Below are 18,785 nucleotides of genomic sequence, written 5' to 3' on the forward strand. Positions count from 1 at the left end.
TGAAAAAGCTCTTTCCCAGCCTGTGGTTAGCCATTTTTTTCTTTCTTTAAGGTGTCCTTTAGGCATTAAAAATTATTGGCCAGGCCTGGTGGTGCATGCTTGTAATCCCAGAAGTTTGAGAGGCCAAGGTGGGTGGATTGCTTTAGCCCAGGATTTTGAGACCAGGCTGGGCAACATGGTGACACTGTCTCTACAGGTACAAAAACATTAGCCAGGTGTGGTAGCACATGCCTGTGGTCCCAGCTATTTCGGAAGCTGAGGTGGGAGGATCGCGTGAGCCCGGGAGGTCGAGGCTGCACTGAGCTGTGATTGTGCCATTGCACTCCAGCCTGGGCCACAGAGTGAGACCCTGTCTCAAAAAAAAAAAAGAAAAAAGAAATTTAAAGGTGTTTTTTTGAGACAGAGTCTTACTGTGTCAGATTTAAAATTCAAATTCAAATTTATCTTAAGATTTAAAAGATTTTTTGAGATAATTGTGAATTCACAGTTGTTAGAAGAGGGATCATATGTACAGTTACCCAGTTCCCCCCATGGTAACATCTTGCAAAACTATATAGTACAATATATATCACAGGCAGGATATTGGAAATGGTATAGTCAAGGTACAGAACATTTCCATTGCCACAGGATATTTTATGTTGTCCTTTTATAGCCACATCTGCCTCCTTCACACTCTGACCCCCTTCTGTAACTCCTGGCACCCACTAATCAGTTCTCTGTTTCTATAATTTTGTCATTCAAGAATGTTATAAAAATGAAACTATATAGTATAGTATGTAACCTTTTGGGGTTGGCTTTTTTTTTTTCACTTAGCAAGATTGCTTGGAAATTCATCCAAGTTGTTGAGCGTATCCATAGTTCATTCATTTTTATTGTTTATTAGTATTCCATGGTATGCATGTACCATAGTTTGTTTAATCATTCACCCATTGAAGGACATCTGGGTTGTACCATTTGTTGAAAAGGCAATTTTTTCCCCGTTGAATTGCTTTTGCATTGTTGTCAAAAATCACTTGGGTATATTTGTGTATGTCTATTTCTGGATTCCCTATTATATTCCATTTGTCTATGTATCTGTCCTTCCACCAATACAGTCTTTTTTTTTTGTTTTTTTTGACGGAGTCTCACTCTGTTGCTCAGGCTGGAGTGCAGTGGCACGATCTCGGCTCACTCCAACCTCTGCCTCCTGGGTTCATGCCATTCTCCTGCCTCAGCCTCCCCAGTAGCTGAGTAGCTGGGACTACAGGCGCCCGCTACCATGCCCAGCTAATTTTTTTTTTCTTTTTTTGTATATTTAGTAGAGACGGGGTTTCACCATGTTAGCCAGGATGGCCTCGATCTCCTGACCTCGTGATCCGCCCGTCTCGGCCTCCCAAAGTGCTGGGATTACAGGTGTGAGCCACTGTGCCCAGCTGTATTCCCTATTATATTCCATTGGTCTATGTATCTGTCCCTCCACCATTACAGTCTTCTTCTTTTTTTTTTTTAATTTTAAAATTACTATTGTTATTTTTGAGACAGGGTCTTGCTCCGTTGCCCAGGCTGGAGTGCAGCCTGGAGTGTGAACGTGGCTCACTGAGCCTTGACCTGCTGGGCTCGAGCGATCCTCCCACGTAGCTGAGGCCACAGGTGCATGCCACCACACTTGGCTAATTTTTAAAATTTTTGTAGAGATGAGGTCTTACTGTGTTGCCCAGATTGGTTTCTAACTCCTGGGCTCAAGTGATGCTTCTGCCTCAGCCTCCCGGATTGTTGGGATTATAGGTATGAGCCACTGCACCCCGCCCTTATTTTTTTTTAATTACTATGTTGCCAAGGCTGGTGTCAAACTCCTGGGTTCCTCCGTCAGCCTCTTGCGTAGCTGGGATCACAGGTGTATGCATAGTTTTCAGCATACAAATTCTGTACATGTTTTGTTAGATTTGCACCTAAGTAATTTTTTTGAATAGTTTAAATGATACTGTATTTTTAATTTTGGTGTCCACATGTTGCAGTATATAGAAATACAATTGATTTTTGAATGTTTTTGTGTTCTGTGACCTTGTTGAACTCACTTATTATAGAACTGATATAGGACTATAAGGAGTTTTCTTATGGATTCTTTGGCATTTTCTACATAGACAATTATGTCATCTGCAAATAAGGGCAATTTTATTTTTTCTTTTCCAATCTGTATGCCAAACTTTTTTTTTTGAGACGGAGTTTCGCTCTTGTTGCCCAGGTTGGAGTGCAATGGCGCCATCTTGGCTCACCGCAACCTCCACCTCCCAGGTTCAAACAATTCTCCTGCCTCAGCCTCCTGAGTAGCTGGGCATGCACCACCATGCCTGGCTAATTTTGTATTTTTTTTTTTAGTAGAGATGGGGTTTCTCCATGTTGGCCAGGCTGGTCTCGAACTCCCGACCTCAGGTGATCCACCTGCCTCGGCCCCCCAAGGTGCTGGGATTATAGGCGTGAGCCACCACGCCCGGCCTATTTTTTTTTCTTTTTTTTTTTTTTTTTGAGTCAGAGTTTCACTCCTGTTGCCCAGGCTGGAGTGCAATGGCTTGATCTTGGCTCACTACAACCACTGCCTCCTGGGTTCAAGCGATTCTCCTGCTTCAGCCTCCTGAGTAGCTAGGATTACAGGTGCCCGCCACCACGCCTGGCTAATTTTTTGTATTTAGTAGAGATGGGGTTTCACCATGTTAGTCAGGCTGGTCTTGAACTCCTGACCCAGGTGATTCACCGGCCTCAGCCTCCCAAAGTTCTGGGATTACAGGCGTGGGCCACTGCGCCTGGCCACTATACTTTTTTTCTCACTTTATTGCACTAGCTAGAACTTCTAGCATTATGTTGTGTATGAATGGTGATAGTGGACATTCTTTGCCTTGTTTCTGTTCTTAAGGATAAATCACTCAGTTTGTCACCAGTAAATACAATGTTAGCTGTAGGGGTTTTTGGTAGATGCTCTTTATCAAGTTGAAGAAGTTCCCCTCTGTTCCTATTTGTCTGAGAGTTTTTTTATTATGAATCAGTGTTGAATTTTGTCAGACACTTTCTCTGCATCAATTGGTATGACCATGTGATTTTTTTTCTGTAGCCTGTTAATATGGTTAATTTTCAAATATTGAGCTGATTAATTTTCAAATATTGAGCTCTCCTTGCATCTCTGGAATAAGTACCACTTGGTCATGGTATATATTTCTTTTAATATATTGCTGAATTCTGTTTGATCATGTTTTCTTAAAGACTTTCGTGTCTGTTTTCATGATAGATACTGGTCTATAGTTTTGTTGTAATATCTTGGTTTGATTTAGATATCAGGATAATGCTACCTTAATAGAATGAATTGGAGCCAAGTGTGGTGGCAAATGCCTATAGTCCTAGCTACTCAGGAGGCTGAGGTGGTGGAGACTGCTTGAGCCCAGGAGTTCAAATCCAGCTTGGGCAACGTAGCAAGACCCCATTTCTAAAAAAGAAAAATGAAAAAAAAAAAAAAGAAAAATAAGTAAAAAGTTAAATAAAGAAAATTCAATATATTAAAACAAAATGAATCAGGATGTGTTTCCTCCTTGTCTGCTTTCTGGAAGAGTTTGTGCCTGGCAGTGGCTCATGCCTGTAATCCCAGAACTTTGGGAGTCCAAGGCGGGTGGATCACTTGAGGTCAGGAGTTCAGGACCAGCCTGGCCAACTCCTTCTCCAAAAAAAAGAAAAAGAAGAAAAAGAGAAGATTGGTAGAACTTACCACTGATGTCATTCAGGCCTGTAGATTTCTTTTTGTGGGAGTTTTAAAATTACAAATTCAGGGTCAGGCGTGGTGGCTCACACCTGTAATCCCAGCACTTTGGGAGGCTGAGGTGGGCGGATCACCTGAGGTCAGGAGTTCAAGACCAGCCTGGTCAACATGGCAAAACCCCGTCTCTATTAAAAATACAAAAATTAGCTGGGCGTGGTGGTGGGAGCCTGTAATCCCAGCTACTCGGGAGGCTGAGGCAGGAGAATTGTTTGAACCTGGGAGGCGGAGGTTACAGTGAGCCGAGATTGTGCACTACATTCCAGTCTAGGCGACAGAGCAAGGCTCCATCTCAAATAAATAAATTTAAAAAAATTACAAATTCAATTTCCTTAATATTTTTCTTTTCTTTTTTTTCTTTTTCTTTTCCTTTCCTTTATCTTTTCCTTTTCTTTTGAGACAGTCTCAATCTGTCATCCAGGCTAGAGTGCAGTGGTGTGATTATGGCTTATTACAGCCTTGAACTGGGCTCAAGCCAACCTCCTTCCTTAGCCTCCTGAGTACCTGGGACTTCTGTCTTAAAAAAAAATTTTATCCTTTCTGCCTCTGTAAAATAATTTTCTTAATAGAAATTATACCATATTGGATGAGTTGTAGTAGTTTGTATTTTTTGAGAGGAATCTGTTCGTTTAGTTTGATTCATATTTGTCCGTGTAGAGTTGTTTATAGTGTTTCCTTATTTTTCTTTTGATGTCTGCAATATCTAGTGAGATCTCCTGCCTCATTGTTGATGTTAGTAATTGTCTTCTCTTTTTTCTTGTATCATTCTTGAGATTGATCAATTTTATTAATCTTTTCAAATAACTAGTTGTTTGTTTCAATGGTTTTTCTCTGTTTTTGTTTTCAGTTTCATTGGGGTTTTTTGCTTTTTATTATTTCCTTCTGCTTGCTTTTGGTTTATTTTGCTTTTTTTTTTTTTTTTTTTTAATAATGAGATGGAGTTTTGCTCTTGTTGCCCAAGCTGGAATGCAATGGCGCATTCTCGGCTCACTTCAGCCTCTGCCTCCTGGGTTCGAGCAATTCTCCTGCTTCAGCCTCCCGAGTAGCTGGGATTACAGGTGCCTGCCACCACACCCGGCTAATTTTTGTATTTGTATTTCTTTGTGTGTATGTATGTATGTATTGTTTTTGAGACAGGGTCTTGCTCTGTCACCTAGGCTAGAGTGCAGTGGTGCAGTCTCCGCTCACTGCAACCTCTGCCTACCAGGTTCAAGGGATTCTCCTGCCTCAGCCTCCTAAGTAGCTGCGACTTCAGGCATGCACCACCACGCCTGGCTAATTTTTTGTATTTGTAGTAGAGACGGGGTTTCACCATGTTGGCCAGGCTGGTCTTGAACTCCTGACGTCAGGTGATCTGCCTGCCTTGGCCTCCCAAAGTGCTAGGGTTACAGGCGTGAGCCACCATGCCTGGCATGTATTTTTAGTAGAGACAAGATTTCACCATGCTGGCCAGGCTGGTCTTGAACTCCTGACTTCAAGTGAACCTCCTGTCTCAGCCTCCCAAAGTGCTGGGATTATAGGCATGAGCCACCGCGCCCACCCGCCAGGCCTCAAAGTATTTTTCTAAGCCTCATTGTTACATTTGCCACATGAATGTATCTCTATATATACATGTATACATTTTTTTTTCTTTGAATCATTTTGAAGTGAGTTGCAGAGTGTTTGACACTTCATCCCTAAGTACTTCAAAATACAATTCATAAGATTGAGGATGATTCCCTATAGAGTCTTACTACCATCATATCACCTAAGAAAAATAACAGTAAATCCCATTTCCAGTTTACATGCAAAATTCCTCAATTACCCCTTTGGGAGCTGGACTCATGTGTTTTTTTAAAAAGTAAATCCAGAATCCAGTCAAGAGATACACATTATCTGGGCAAGATTGCTCACCTTTCTAATCCTGGGAGACTGAGGTGAGAGGATCACTTGAGGCCAAGAGTTTGAGGCCAGCCTGGGCAGCATAGTGGGACACTGTCTGTACAAAAGATTTTTAAAAACTAGCTGAGTGGAGTGGTGTGCACCTGAAGTCCCAGCTATTTACTTGAGCCCAGGAGTTCAAGGTTACATCGAGCTATGAACATGACACTGTACTCTATCCTGGGCCACAGAGCAAGAACCTTCTCTGTCCCCACTCCCCTACCCCTAGAAAGATACACACATCAAGTCTGGTTGCTGTCTCTAAATCGAGAACAGTCATCTTATGTTTAGGGATGTCAGCATTTGGAGAGACCAGGCCAGTTGTTTGGAAGAAGATCCCACATTCTAGATTTGTGTGATTTTCTTTGCATGGCTCCCATATTTCCTGTAAATTGGAAGTTAGGTCTAAAGCAGTGCCACCCAACAGAAATATAACATGAGCCACATATGTCACTTAAATTTTCCTGGTAGCCACATGAAGAAAAGATTAAATTAATTTCAATCATATATTTTACTTAATACTTTTATTGTTTTTTTTTTGAGGTGGAGTCTCGCTCTGTCACCCAGGCTGGAGTGCAGTGGCGCAATCTCGGCTCACTGCAACCTCCACCTCCCGGGTTCAAGTGATTCTCTTGCCTCAGCTTCCTCAGTAGCTGGGATTACAGGCACCCACCACCATGCCCGGCTAATTTTCATATTTTTAGTAGAGATGGGATTTTACCATGTTGGCCAGGCTGGTTTCGAACTCCTTACCTCAAGTCATCCACCCACCCTAGTCTCCCAAGATGCCAGGATTATAGGCGTGAGCCACGGCGCCCGTCTTGTTTAATACATTTCTTTATTATTTATTCTTTGTTAATACTTATTGTTTACTTAATATATTTTATTGAATATATCTGACTATTCAAAATATTACTAATACATATCATTTCAGTTTGCAATCAATATTTTAAAAGTATTAATGAGGCATTTTACATTCATTTTTTATGAAGTTTTCAAAATCCAGTGTATATTTTATATTTAATGGATCAGCTACATTTCCAGTGCTAAGGAGTTGCACGAAACTGTTGGTTTCTGTATAAGAGAGCATGGGGGTAAGAGGCTTGATCCAACTCGGGGTGGATGTTTTTGACAGTAACTCCTGGAGGATAGTATGTGACTGAACCACTGGAATTGCTCAAGTCTAAACCTGCTTTTCTTTTTTTTTCAGGCTCTGTGTGCTCCGGGATGGAGCAGGTGTGCAGAGGGTGAGAATCCAGGTCTGGGACCAAGTCACTTGCTTCCTTACTTAGCAAGACTATCGACTTGAGCAAACTTGGACCTGGGATGAGGATGTCTGTGGGCCTCTCGCTGCTGCTGCCCCTCTGGGGGAGGACCTTTCTCCTCCTGCTCTCTGTGGTTATGGCTCAGTCCCACTGGCCCAGTGAACCCTCAGAGGCTGTCAGGGACTGGGAAAACCAGCTTGAGGCATCCATGCACTCAGTGCTCTCAGACCTCCACGAGGCTGTTCCCACAGTGGTTGGCATTCCTGATGGCACGGCTGTCGTCGGGCGCTCATTTCGAGTGACCATTCCAACAGATTTGATTGCCTCCAGTGGAGATATCATCAAGGTGAGACTGGATATAAAGCATAAATGAGGAAGAGTTCTCATCTTCCATTTTAGTTTTGGTGGCTTTTCCTTTTCAAGTCTAAGCTTCACCAATTCTGAGCTCAGTTCTTCCAGTACTCCCTTAGAAGAGGGACAGCCACTGATGTTCATAAGAGAATCCCTATATACTCAGAATAGCATCCTAAACTTTATTCTTGTTCCTATTCTGAGGGCATCACCATGTAATAGCCTTTACTCTGGAAGTTCTACTGAACACTGATTTAGGGATTTGTTGGAAAGGTCTGTCACATGTATAGGGAAAGGTTACCTTTAATAAAACACAGAGTTAAACCCCCAAAAATAGGACTTTTATGCTTTGAACTTACTTTTTAAAATAAGATATAAATAAATATAGGAGTTCTGCTCTGATTTGCTGATGTATGTTGGCTAATGTAATTGATCACTTAAGAACCAAAATTAGTACCCAAACTTCAGCCTTGCCCCATATCCTTTGGAGAAGCCATCCAGAGAACAATGGAATCTGAGGCCCATGTAGAGAAGAGTGTCTTGGTTGACCCAGGATGGAAATCAGGTGAAATAGGAAGCTTTTGTGTGATGAAGCACCATCTCTCTGTCTGAGTTTGTGGAACCATGGAATTTCCCCTAGATCTTAAATGAGTTTGTTTCATGGACAGGTGGGTGGGATGTACCCCTCAAGTTATAAACATCTTCTAGAGCAGAAGTCAGCACACTTCACCCAAGCTGGAGTGCACTGGCATGATCATGGCTCACTGTAGCCTTGACCTCCCAGGCTCAAGTGATCCTCCCACCTCAGCCTCCCAAGTAGCTGGGACTATAAGCACATATCAGCACACCTGGCTAATTTTTGTACTTTTTGTAGAGATAGGGTTTTGTCATGTTGCTCAAGCTAGTCTTGAACTCCTGAGCTCAAGCCATCTTCCTGCCTTGGCCTCCCAAAGTGCTGGGATTGCAGGCATGCACCACTGCACCAAGCTCCAGGCAGTAAATATTTTAGGCTTTGCAGGCCATATGGTTTCTGTCAGAACTCCTCGACTCTGCCTGTGTATTGTTAAAGTAGCCTTTACAATATGTAAATGAATGGGCAATAAAACTTTACTGTGGATACTTTTTCTTTTTTAATTTTTTACACTTATAGTCCCATTCTGACTTGAAAGAGATTTTTGAATTTCATATGTCAAGAAAGAAATATTCTTTTACAATTTTTTTTTTTGAGACAGGGTCTTGCTCTGTTGTTCAGGCTGGAGTGCAGTGGTACAGCCATGGCTCACTGCAGCCTTAACCTCCCAGGCTTAAGCCTTCTTCCCTCTTCAGCCTCCCAAGTAGCTGGGACTACAGGTGTGCACCACCACACCCAGCTAATTTATTTATTTATTTATTTTTGAGACAGAGTTTCGCTCTTGTTGCCCAGGCTGGAGTGCAATGGCACAATCTTGGCTCACTGCAACCTCCGCCTCCTGGATTCAAGTGATTCTCCTGCCTCAGCCTCCTCAGTAGCTAGGATTACAGGCGCACGTCACCACGCCCAGCTAATTTTTAAATTTTAATTTATTTTAATTAATTAATTAATTTTGAGATGGAGTCTCTCTCTGTCACCCAAGCTGGAATGCAATGACGCAATCTCAGCTCACTGCAACCTCCATCTCCCAGATTCAAGTGATTCTCCTGCCTCAGCCTCCCAAGTAGCTGGGATTACAGGTGTGCACCACCATGCCCGGCTAATTTTTGTATTTTTAGTAGAGACGGGGTTTCACCATGTTGGCCAGGCTGGTCTCAAACTCCTTATCTCGGGTGATCTGTCTGCCTCAGCCTCGCAACACCCAGCTAATTAAAAAAAATTTTTTTTTTAATTTAGGCGTGATGACTTACACCTGTAATCCTAGCACTTTGGGAGGCTGAGGGAGGCAGATTGCTTGAGCCCAGGAGTTTGAGACCAGCCTGGGCAACATGGTGAAACCCCAACTCTACAAAAAATACAAAAATTAGTTACAAAAAATTTTTTTAGATAGGGTCTTACTCTGTCCCCCAGGCTGGTCTCAAACTTCTGGTTCCTGCCCTACAGCATTCCTTCTCTAGAGGTGTGGCCTACATGTGAACTAAAAGTATTCTGAGACCTATACTTTGTTAGGTATTTTCTGTATGATCTCTGCATTCAGACTTCTACATACATTTAGTGCTCTGGCTTTCTGTTGGTGTGTTTAAACCACCAAAACAGTGGTTTAACTCAACCAGCTTGTTTTACTCAACATTTTTTGGCCAGGAATTCAGAGATAAGGAACCTTATCTCTGTTTCACATGGTACTAGGTAGAGTGGCTCACCTGGGGCTGGGGAATTCACTTCTAAGTTGGCTCATTCATGGCTGCAAGTTGGCTCATTCATGGCTGGCAAGTTGATGCTGCCTGTTGACAGGGAGCTTAGCTGGGGCTGTTGGTCAGTGTCCTTGGTTTCTCTTCATGTAGACCTCTCTGTGGGCTGCTTAGGTGTCCTCAAAGCACGATAGCTGGATTTTAAGATTAGGTATTTTAAGAAATAGGAAAGGAAGCTGCCCAATCTCTTAAGGCCCAGAACTTGCCCAACAACACTTCCATTTTACTCCATTGGTCAAAGCACATATAGGCTCTGATGGGTGTTTACCAGCTTGCCCCCCTGACCCGTAAGCCCCAGGCTTCTAGATTAGAAATGGCCACAAGTTCTATGCCACTCTTTCCTTGCAGAGGTGAGTCTGTGCCCTTTTCCCTGAATCTGGGTGGACCTCCCCTTCAGCCTGCTCCCTTCTTGTGTTCGCCTCCTTTTCCCTGTTGGTCACCTTCTTTTTAAGCCGTGGCTTGTTCTCAGAGTGACCTTGTGGTCTCTGGGGCAACTGTATTTCTGAAGATCTTGGCCCATGTAGCAGCTCACATGTAGCAGTTCACAGAGCTCTTCCTAGTTTGCAGAGTGTTTGCATAAAGTTTCCTTGTAATCTTTGTAATATCCCAGCAAGCTAGATGCTAATCTGACCATTAGATACAGAGTGGTGGCTCTGGAAGGTACATTTCTTGCTCAGCTTCAGATTTAATCCTGAATATCCATACCCTGCATTGGTTGCCTTTGTTCCAGTAGCCATTGGAATGTTTTACGTGGATTAATCTTGGCCAGAAGTGCCTTGAACTGATACAGCAAACTAGATATTTGTTGTATTTGGCAGAGAGATGTTTAACAGGCTTATTTACCAAGGGGGTGAAGAGATTTTACTGAGAAAACAGGATTTTATCTGAGCATATTTATCTGTGGAAAGCAGACCATTTAGTAGCTGATGAGCTTGTAGAAAAACAGATGAAGATGTGTGACTCTTCGTTCCAGTCTTAACCACCAGGATTATATGGGTTGGGGAGTCAGAAGGTCAGAAAGCCTGATCTTGTTCCTAGAGCTTTGGTTTCTGCATCTGTAAAGCAGGATTTAGAAAGTCTTTATATTAAAGGAATTTTTTTTCTTATTATAATAATGATGCATAAATGTACATTGTGGAAAATATAGAAAGGGAAAAAGAAAATCTGTGGTTTCTACCATTCAGAGTGAAGTCCTTTACCGTTTTCTATGCTCATCAAGAGATGGTCATGCCACATACACACACAGACATCTTAACATATTAGACAGACCTAGGATCATAGTGGATATATTTTTTAACCTTTTTTTTTTTTGAGACAGAGTCTCACTTTGTTGCCCAGGCTGGAGTGCAGTGGCACAGTCTCGGCTCACTGCAACCTCCACCTCCCGGGTTCAAATGATTCTCCTGCCTCCGTCTCCCGAGTAGCTGGGACTACAGGCATGCGCTACCACACCTGGCTAATTTTTGTGTTTTTTTGGGGGGATGGAGTTTCGCTCTTGTCGCCCAGGATGGAGTACAATGGCGTGATCTTGGCCTACTGCAACCTCCGCCTCCCGGGTTCAAGCGATTCTCCTGCCTCAGCCTCCTGAGTAGCTGGGACTATAGGCTTGAACCACCACTCCTGGCATATATATATATATATATATATATATATATATATATATATATGTGTGTGTGTGTGTGTGTGTGTGTGTGTGTGTGTGTGTGTGTGTGTATACACACATACATAGACACACACACATATATATATATATTTTTTGAGATGGAATCTTGCTCTTTTGTCCAGGCTGGAATGCAGTGGCGTGATCTCAGCTCAGTGCAACCTCCGCCTCCTGGGTTCAGGCTATTCTTCTGCCTCAGCCTCCTGAATAGCTGGGACTACAGGCATGCGCCACCACGCCCGGCTAGGGTTTCACCATATTGGCCAGACTGGTCTCGAACTCCTGACCTCGTGATCCGCCCACCTCGGCCTCCCAAAGTGCTGGGGTTACAGGGGTGAGCCACCTTGCCCAGCCCACGTTTTGTATTTTTAGTAGAGATGGGGTTTCACCATGTTGGCCAGGCTGGTATCAAACTCCTGACCTCAGGTGATCTGCCTGCCTTGGCCTCCCAACGTGCTGGGATTACAGGATGAGCCACTGTACCAGGCCTATTTTTTTTTTTTTTTTAACATTTTTCATTCACGGTAGCTTGAGTATTTTTTTACCTGTAGTCATTAAATGTTATGTGGGAATGTAACTTTTAATGTCTGCCTAATATTCTTGTGTTTTTTTTTTTTTTTTTTTTTTTGAGACAGGGTCTTGCTCTGTTGCCCAGGCTGGAGTGCAGTGGCACTATCATGGCTCACTGCAGCCTCCACCTCCTAGCTTAAGCAATCCTCTCACCTCAGCCTTCCAAGTAACTGGGACTATAAGTGTGCGCCACCACACCCAGGTAATTTTTAAATTTTTTTGTAGAGATGGGTCTCACTTTGTTGCCCAGGCCAGTCTTGAACTCCTAGGCTCAAGTGATCCTACTGCCTCAGCCTCCCAAAGTGCTAGGATTACAGACATGACCATCACGCCCAGCCTGCCCACTATTCTTGAGTGTGTGAGGAACATTTCAGATATTGGTCCTAAGGATGCTTGTTGAGGCGACCCCAGTCATATCTTGGGCCCACTGGTACTGCCCTTCATCCAAGCTACTGCTTGCTTACTTCTTCCTAGGCTCCCCCTGCCTTTGTTCTTGACCTCTCAATTTGTTCTCCATATTGAGTCAAGAGATGTCTTTATCTTTCTAAAGCTTAAATCTATTCAAAATCCCTTTTTACTGAGCTGCACCAAGAATCGAACCCCATATGATCTGGCCTGTGACCTCCTCTCCCACATCTTTTTCTTTGTATACTTTGTCCCAGCCACACTGGTCCTTTTCTGCCCAGTGAACACACCTAGCTTAGGGTCCACCCCAAGCTTTTGATTCTTCTTTTGTCATGGGTACAGCCATATCTTTCAGGCTCAACTTGGACATCATCTGTTGGAGCCCTTTCCTTCCACCCTGGTAAAAGCAGCTTTCCCACAAAACTCTGTGTCATCTTCTTCTTAGCAGATTTCTGTACTTGAAATTCTTGTTTTTTGTTAGTCATGTTTGCCTTCCATCACATAGTAGGCCCTCAAATGTTTGTAGGCTGGCAAAGGGAATGAGGACTCATTTAGCACCTGCAAACCTGTTTTGGATTGTCAAAGCCTGCCTTGCTGTATGCAGGGAGAAATGCTAGCCTGTGCTGGGGCAGCAAGAGACTAAGCTCACCTGCTGCCCCACAGTGTACTATGGCCTTGCCGTGTTTTGAGGCCTCAGGCCCTGTGACACACACACTTTCAAATGACTTCTTGTTGTATTTTCACATTGGAAAGTGGCCCCACCCTGTCCCTCTAATGCTTGACTGTGTGTTTATTGATCCATTATTAGTACAAACTCACTGTTTCCTAATATTCAATAGTTTATTGCTCATCTTAATTATTGTGGTGTTCAAATTGTCCCAGATTTGACCATTGGGAGCCCCTTTAAGTTGGTTCCTGTATTCTTGTGATATGCCCCTGTCAATCATTTAAGTGCTTCCTTACTTTCTGGGATAAGATGCTCCAGGCCTGTCTTGTATTCACCCTCCCTCAGCCATTTCTTCAAGGAGCCTGATTCCTTTTTGTGGTGAATGTTATTGGGGGTTCAGATCTGGGTGCTAGGTGAGTTCATTGCCACTGGGATTTCCTTGCTTCTGTGAGCCGTTCAGCAGATAGTGTGGCTCCATTTTTAGATGACAAAGTGGTAGCTAAGTGACTTATCTGGGAGCACATAGCTTGTAGGGACAGAGTTAGTTTGTAGGGAGCACCCAAGAGGCTTTTTTTTTTTTTTTTTTTTTTGAGACGGCGTCTCGCTCTGTCGCCCAGGCTGGAGTGCAGTGGCGCTATCTCGGCTCACTGCAACCTCCGTCTCCCAGGTTCATGCCATTCTCCTGCCTCAGCCTCCTGAGTAGCTGGGACTACAGGTGCCTGCTACCATGCCCGGCTAATTTTTTGTGTTTTTAGTAGAGACGGGGTTTCACTGTGTTAGCCAGGATGGTCTCGATCTCCTGACCTTGTGATCCGCCCGCCTCGGCCTCCCAAAGTGCTGGGATTACAGGAGAGAGCCACCGCACCCAGCCCCCAAGAGGCTTCTTGAGCCTGTAGTATATAAGGTCTTATCTTCAGGTAACTGACCTGTGTTTATTTTGTGTGTCAGCATGCTTTGGAATTATAATTTAATGCTTTGTTCTAGTCAGTTTTAGAAGACTTCCTTCGTAGTTGTCTGTTACCGTGCCTCTGACCTCTGACACTGCAGGGCTGTGGAAGAGAGAGACACACTGGGTATGCCTTGACATGGATGGTGTCACATGTGATGAGACGAGTTTGTACAACCTGCCATGCATGTGGGCATCTTTGAGCCAGAGCAGAAGCTGACCTATCATGGGGCCCAAAACTGATTGCTAAGTAAATGGCTGGTTTACAGTTCTGGCTTTTGGAATGAAGGCTGCAGGACCACAGGTTTGGAAGATCAGGGCCAACCTTGGTGAAAGTGAAAGGAGAGTCTGAGTGAAAGGTGATGTCTGGCTGGTAAGTTATCATTGTTCCCTGTGTAGGGTTCTAGATACTTGGCATAGGACCTGTTTTGAAGCAGATGCCTAATTAAAGGCTTGCTATGTGATAAAGCATTAACAGAGGTGGAGCAACAACGGTAAGATATGTGGGACAGTGGTGGGTTGCAGAGCTCCATGTGGGGAATTTGAGAAGTTGTTGGGAGCACATGGAGTTGGGCTCCTCAGCAGAGAAAGGCCAGTGCCCACATGTGGCAGGGTTGTCAATTTGAGTGAAAGTAAATGGAGAGAGAAGTGGGTCCATAAGGGGCTTTTCAAAGGCTTTCTTCCCCAAGGATCAGAGGAAGAAGAAGCTGGTGAAGAACTGAGGTAGGAGGTACTGAGCCTGGCCTGCTTCCTCCTAAGCCCCATGTGGGATGTCCAGATGAGGGTTGGTCTATTTGGGCAGGGCTGAGTTGCCAAATGAAGACTCAGGTGGAACGTGATCTGCATGGTCTGTCCCAAGACCTGGTGAGATTAGATGGCATAGTTGTCATACTTGCTGATTGGTTAGGGGATATGCATGGGGGTTGACGGTAGAATAATCCAGTGTTTATAGCACACTTAGATGCTGGTCTGTTGAAGGGCTAGAAAATTAAGTTCTCATTCTAAGTGAGCTGTGTTGACTGCCTGAAAAGCCTGGCCTGACCTGTGTGGGCTTCTGGTTACTTTATTTCAGGAGGTTGTACTGCCTGGTGTCAGTCTGTTGATAGACCCAACAAAGCGCCTGAAGCAAATGCTTCGCTACATTTTATATTGGTGTATACTTTACACGTCAGTCTGCAGGGTCAGGAGAATAAAGAAGGGACCTGCCTGCCCAGAGGGTATAGCCCCAAGATCCTGGCTCTTCTGCTCTGCCCCACACCTGACACTCCTTCATGTTCTGACAGCTCTTGTCCAGTCTCAGCCTGGCCAGCACTTGTTGCTTAACCAATGCTGTTCTCCAGTTCTGCCTTGAGAATTGATATTCTGTTATTGACCCCAGCTTAACTCACACATGGACTGCTTTGACCAGACGTGTGAGAAGGGGCTATGGGCTCCCTCGAGGTCCTCATGGCCAGCATAGCTTTTTTGAGAGACCTGTGCCATGGGGCCCCTGTCTCCTCTCTTGTGGCCTTAGGAAACCCTAAAGCAGATAGTCTTGATGTTTGCTCCCTTGAATCAGACTGGATGCCTGTATACAAAGCTCAGCCCAGCTCTTGACTGTCCTTGGCTCTCACAGCTACTTTTGGAGCTGAGAGGACCCTTTCTCCTTATCAGGGTCTGTGGGGATGGGTCCCACAGAAGCCAACCTGGCCTTCACTCAGTGGATCCTGGCCTGTCCTGGGCTGGCCACAGTATGAGCCACCCTTGTCTCCCTTGGGTTTGGTGCTGGATCCCTGCAGGCACCTCTCCTCTGACTTGAGTGTGGGACTGGCTGAGAAATGTGATTATATGCAAGGAGATGTTCTAACCTCTCCTCGAAGGTGGTCAGGGAGAGACATCTTTACATTTCATGAAATGCCCAGGCTGCCCCTCAGATGTCTCATTTTGGTAGAGCCTGCAAGGATGGCTTTTCATCCCTGCTTCCCTTTAGCCTTCTTGCCTGCAGACAATGTGGACCTTCCCTCAGCCCAAGATGTTGGCAGGCTGGGAGCAGCCCTTCCTGGGACTGTGCTCTCAGCTGCTGGCACGGGCCCCCAATTGTTCCCCTGAGAACAATGGGCACTCTCTTTGGCTAGGAAGGGGAGTTCATGAAAGGAGCATTTCTTTGGATGCTTGAGAGCTTTGTGGCAACCCCGCCTGTGTGAGATGAACTGCAGTTTCTTCCTGCCTTGAGTGGGTGTTCTGCATTTCTGAATGGACCCCTTGTGAACAAAGCACACCGGGAAATGCTTGTTGGCGATGGAAGGCATCCTTGGGGGTGGGCTGTCAGAATGGCATTTGCCCAGATTCATCAACTCAAATACTTAGCGAAAATATAGGCTTCTATGTTTAAAAAAATCACTGACAAAGACTGAAAGAGAACATGACAAAGTAAAATAGATGATGTCAGGGCTCCAGATTGAAGGACTGATTCTGAGGATTTTATTAGTGGCTCTAACTATGTTAAGCTGCCCTTTACTTTTTTGGGGAAAAAGACTAATTTTTGCTTTTAGATGAGAACAGTGAACATGAGATAAAATGCTTTGTAGCTCAGACCAGAAGGGCATTGACTGGGCTGAACAGTGTGTTCAGTATTGATCCTGTGGCGTTGGTGTTTGTGGCAGGGGTCAGGTTCTGCTTTGAGGTTTGCATGTCTAACAGCAGGACCAATGATAATCTCTTGTGGGTGTGACTCTGCTAAGGCCACATGTACTTAACTTCCCTCATGATTTTTTACCTCAGGTGGGGACAAAGGCCTGGCCCTCTGACCTTAAGCTAGAGGCTCTTCCTGTTGGTCTGTGCCATCTCCCTGCAGCACAGCCATGTGACTGCCCATGTTCCTCATTAGCAGAAGGCCGCAGAGCAGATTTATCTCATTGTCTTAGTCCATGGCACAGACACAGGATAACCCTGAGTGTGAGTCAGCACCAAGGCTGATACTCCATCAGAGGGTCCATCTCCTGCTTCCCTGAGCAGAGGACACACAGTCAGCTTGCAATGAGGAGGCCTTGACTGCCTCATGTGGGAGTGCCTCCAGGGTGTTGTCTATGGTACCCAGCCATAGATGGCTGCAGGTTGGCCCAGCTCTGCAGCCTGACTAGGGATGAGGGAGCTGAAAGGTCGGGAATTGATGACCAGGTCTGAAGGAAAGCAGGGACTTTGCCAACGCAGGCCTCTGCAGGTCCAGCATTGGGATGTCACGGGGCAGCACTCTGTATCACTTTGAAATGGATCTGTTGGGGGACACGGGGAAGGGCCCAGCCCGCACCTTAAGGGCTGACATGTCCAGAGGTATTGATGGAAGGTGCCACCACCAAGGCCCAAAGTTCCCTCCAAAAGATTTGTAGTGAGAAGGAATGCTCACCAAATCAGTTTCTCGATTATGTTATTCTTAGGATCCCTCTTTACTGGCCATCATCAGCTGTGAAAGTGCTCGTATATCTGTCTAGAGTCTTTGCTTGCCATTTCTAAGTCCTGCAACTCCTGCATGGATAAGACATCATCTTGTGGGCCCTGAATGATAAAGCTTGTGTTTTCTTGGTTTCATAAGCCAATTATAATTATTTGGCCCTAGAGAGAGCCTAATTCTTCAGTTTTGTTTTTCAGCTATGCATAACTGACTCAGACTATGGGTGGAAACCTGCTTTTATGAGAACTAAGTAATAGAAGCTCCTCCAGCCATTTGCTCTTTCTTCAGGTGTGGAATGGTACTGGCTTGGGGTGAGAGACTTTGCTTGAGTTTCATGGTGTTTTTTTTTGTTTTTGTTTTTGTTTGTTTTTTTTGTTGTTGTTGTTGTTTGAGACAGAGTCTTGCTCTTCGCCCAGGCTGGAGTGCAGTGGCGCGATCTCAGCTCACTGCAAGCTCCGCCTCCTGGGTTCACGCCATTTTCCTGCCTCAGCCTCCCAAGTAGCTGGGACTACAGGCACCCGCCACCACACCTGGCTAATTTTTTTTGTATTTTTAGTAGAGACGGGGTTTCACTGTGTTAGCCAGGATGGTCTCGATCTCCTGACCTCGTGATCCACCCGCCTTGGCCTCCCAAAGTGCTGGGATTACAGGCGTGAGCCACTGCGCCCGGCCGTTTTTGTTTTTTTGAGACAGGTCTTGCTCTGTCACCCAGGCCAAGGTGCGGTGGCGCAATCATAGCTCACTGCAGCCTTGACTTCCCCAGGCTCAAGCAGTCTTCCCACCTCAGCCTCCTGAGTAGCTGGGACCACCACACCCAGCTAATTTTTCTTTTTTGTAAAGACGATGTTTTGCCGTGTTGCCCAGGCTGATGGTGTTTAGTGCCTACAGGTGCTGTATCTTTATCAAAGTCAGTGTTTGATGGTCTATTGTGTGCAGAGGGCACCAGTAAAGCAGCTGGAGGGAGTGTCCCAGAGACTGAGGAGTGACCAAAATGTTCAAATTTGGCAATTCCCTGGTCGTTGGTCATGGTGATTTATTGTGGGCATCACAGTTTTAGACCTTTGTTTTTTTTTTTTGAGATGGAGTCTCGCTCTGTCGCCCAGGCTGGAGTGCGGTGGCACGATCTTGGCTCACTGCAATCTCCACCTCCTGGGTTCAAGCAATTCTCCTGCCTCAGCCTCCTAAGTAGCTGGGATTACAGGTGCGCACCAACATGCCCGGCTAATTTTCTTTTTATTTTATTTTATTTTTTTTTGAGACGAAGCCTCACTCTTGTCCCCCAGGCTGGAGTGCAATGGTGTGATCTCGGCTCACTGCAACTTCCGCCTCCCGGGTTCAAGCAATTCTCCTGCCTCAGCCTCCCAAGTAGCTGGGATTACAGGTGCCTGCCACCACACCCAGCTAATTTTTTTGTATTTTT

The 18,785-nt window shown here is 44.9% G+C and overlaps 1 protein-coding gene across 11 annotated transcripts in view; it reads left to right on the forward strand.

Annotated features, from left to right (window-relative positions):
• The window catches only part of DAG1 (dystroglycan 1), a 68,578-nt gene that overhangs the window by 36,397 nt on the left and 13,396 nt on the right, over positions 1–18,785 (forward strand). For all 11 annotated transcript variants that reach the window (XM_016941097.3, XM_001164796.7, XM_001164754.6 and 8 more), the window contains one exon: positions 6,906–7,306. In XM_016941097.3, coding sequence (XP_016796586.1) covers positions 7,022–7,306 — 285 coding nt within the window. In that variant the 5' untranslated portion in view covers positions 6,906–7,021. The remainder of the gene's footprint in view (positions 1–6,905; positions 7,307–18,785) is intronic.

Source organism: Pan troglodytes, chromosome 2, assembly GCF_028858775.2.
Source record: "Pan troglodytes isolate AG18354 chromosome 2, NHGRI_mPanTro3-v2.0_pri, whole genome shotgun sequence".
NCBI classification, from domain to species: Eukaryota; Metazoa; Chordata; class Mammalia; order Primates; family Hominidae; genus Pan; species Pan troglodytes.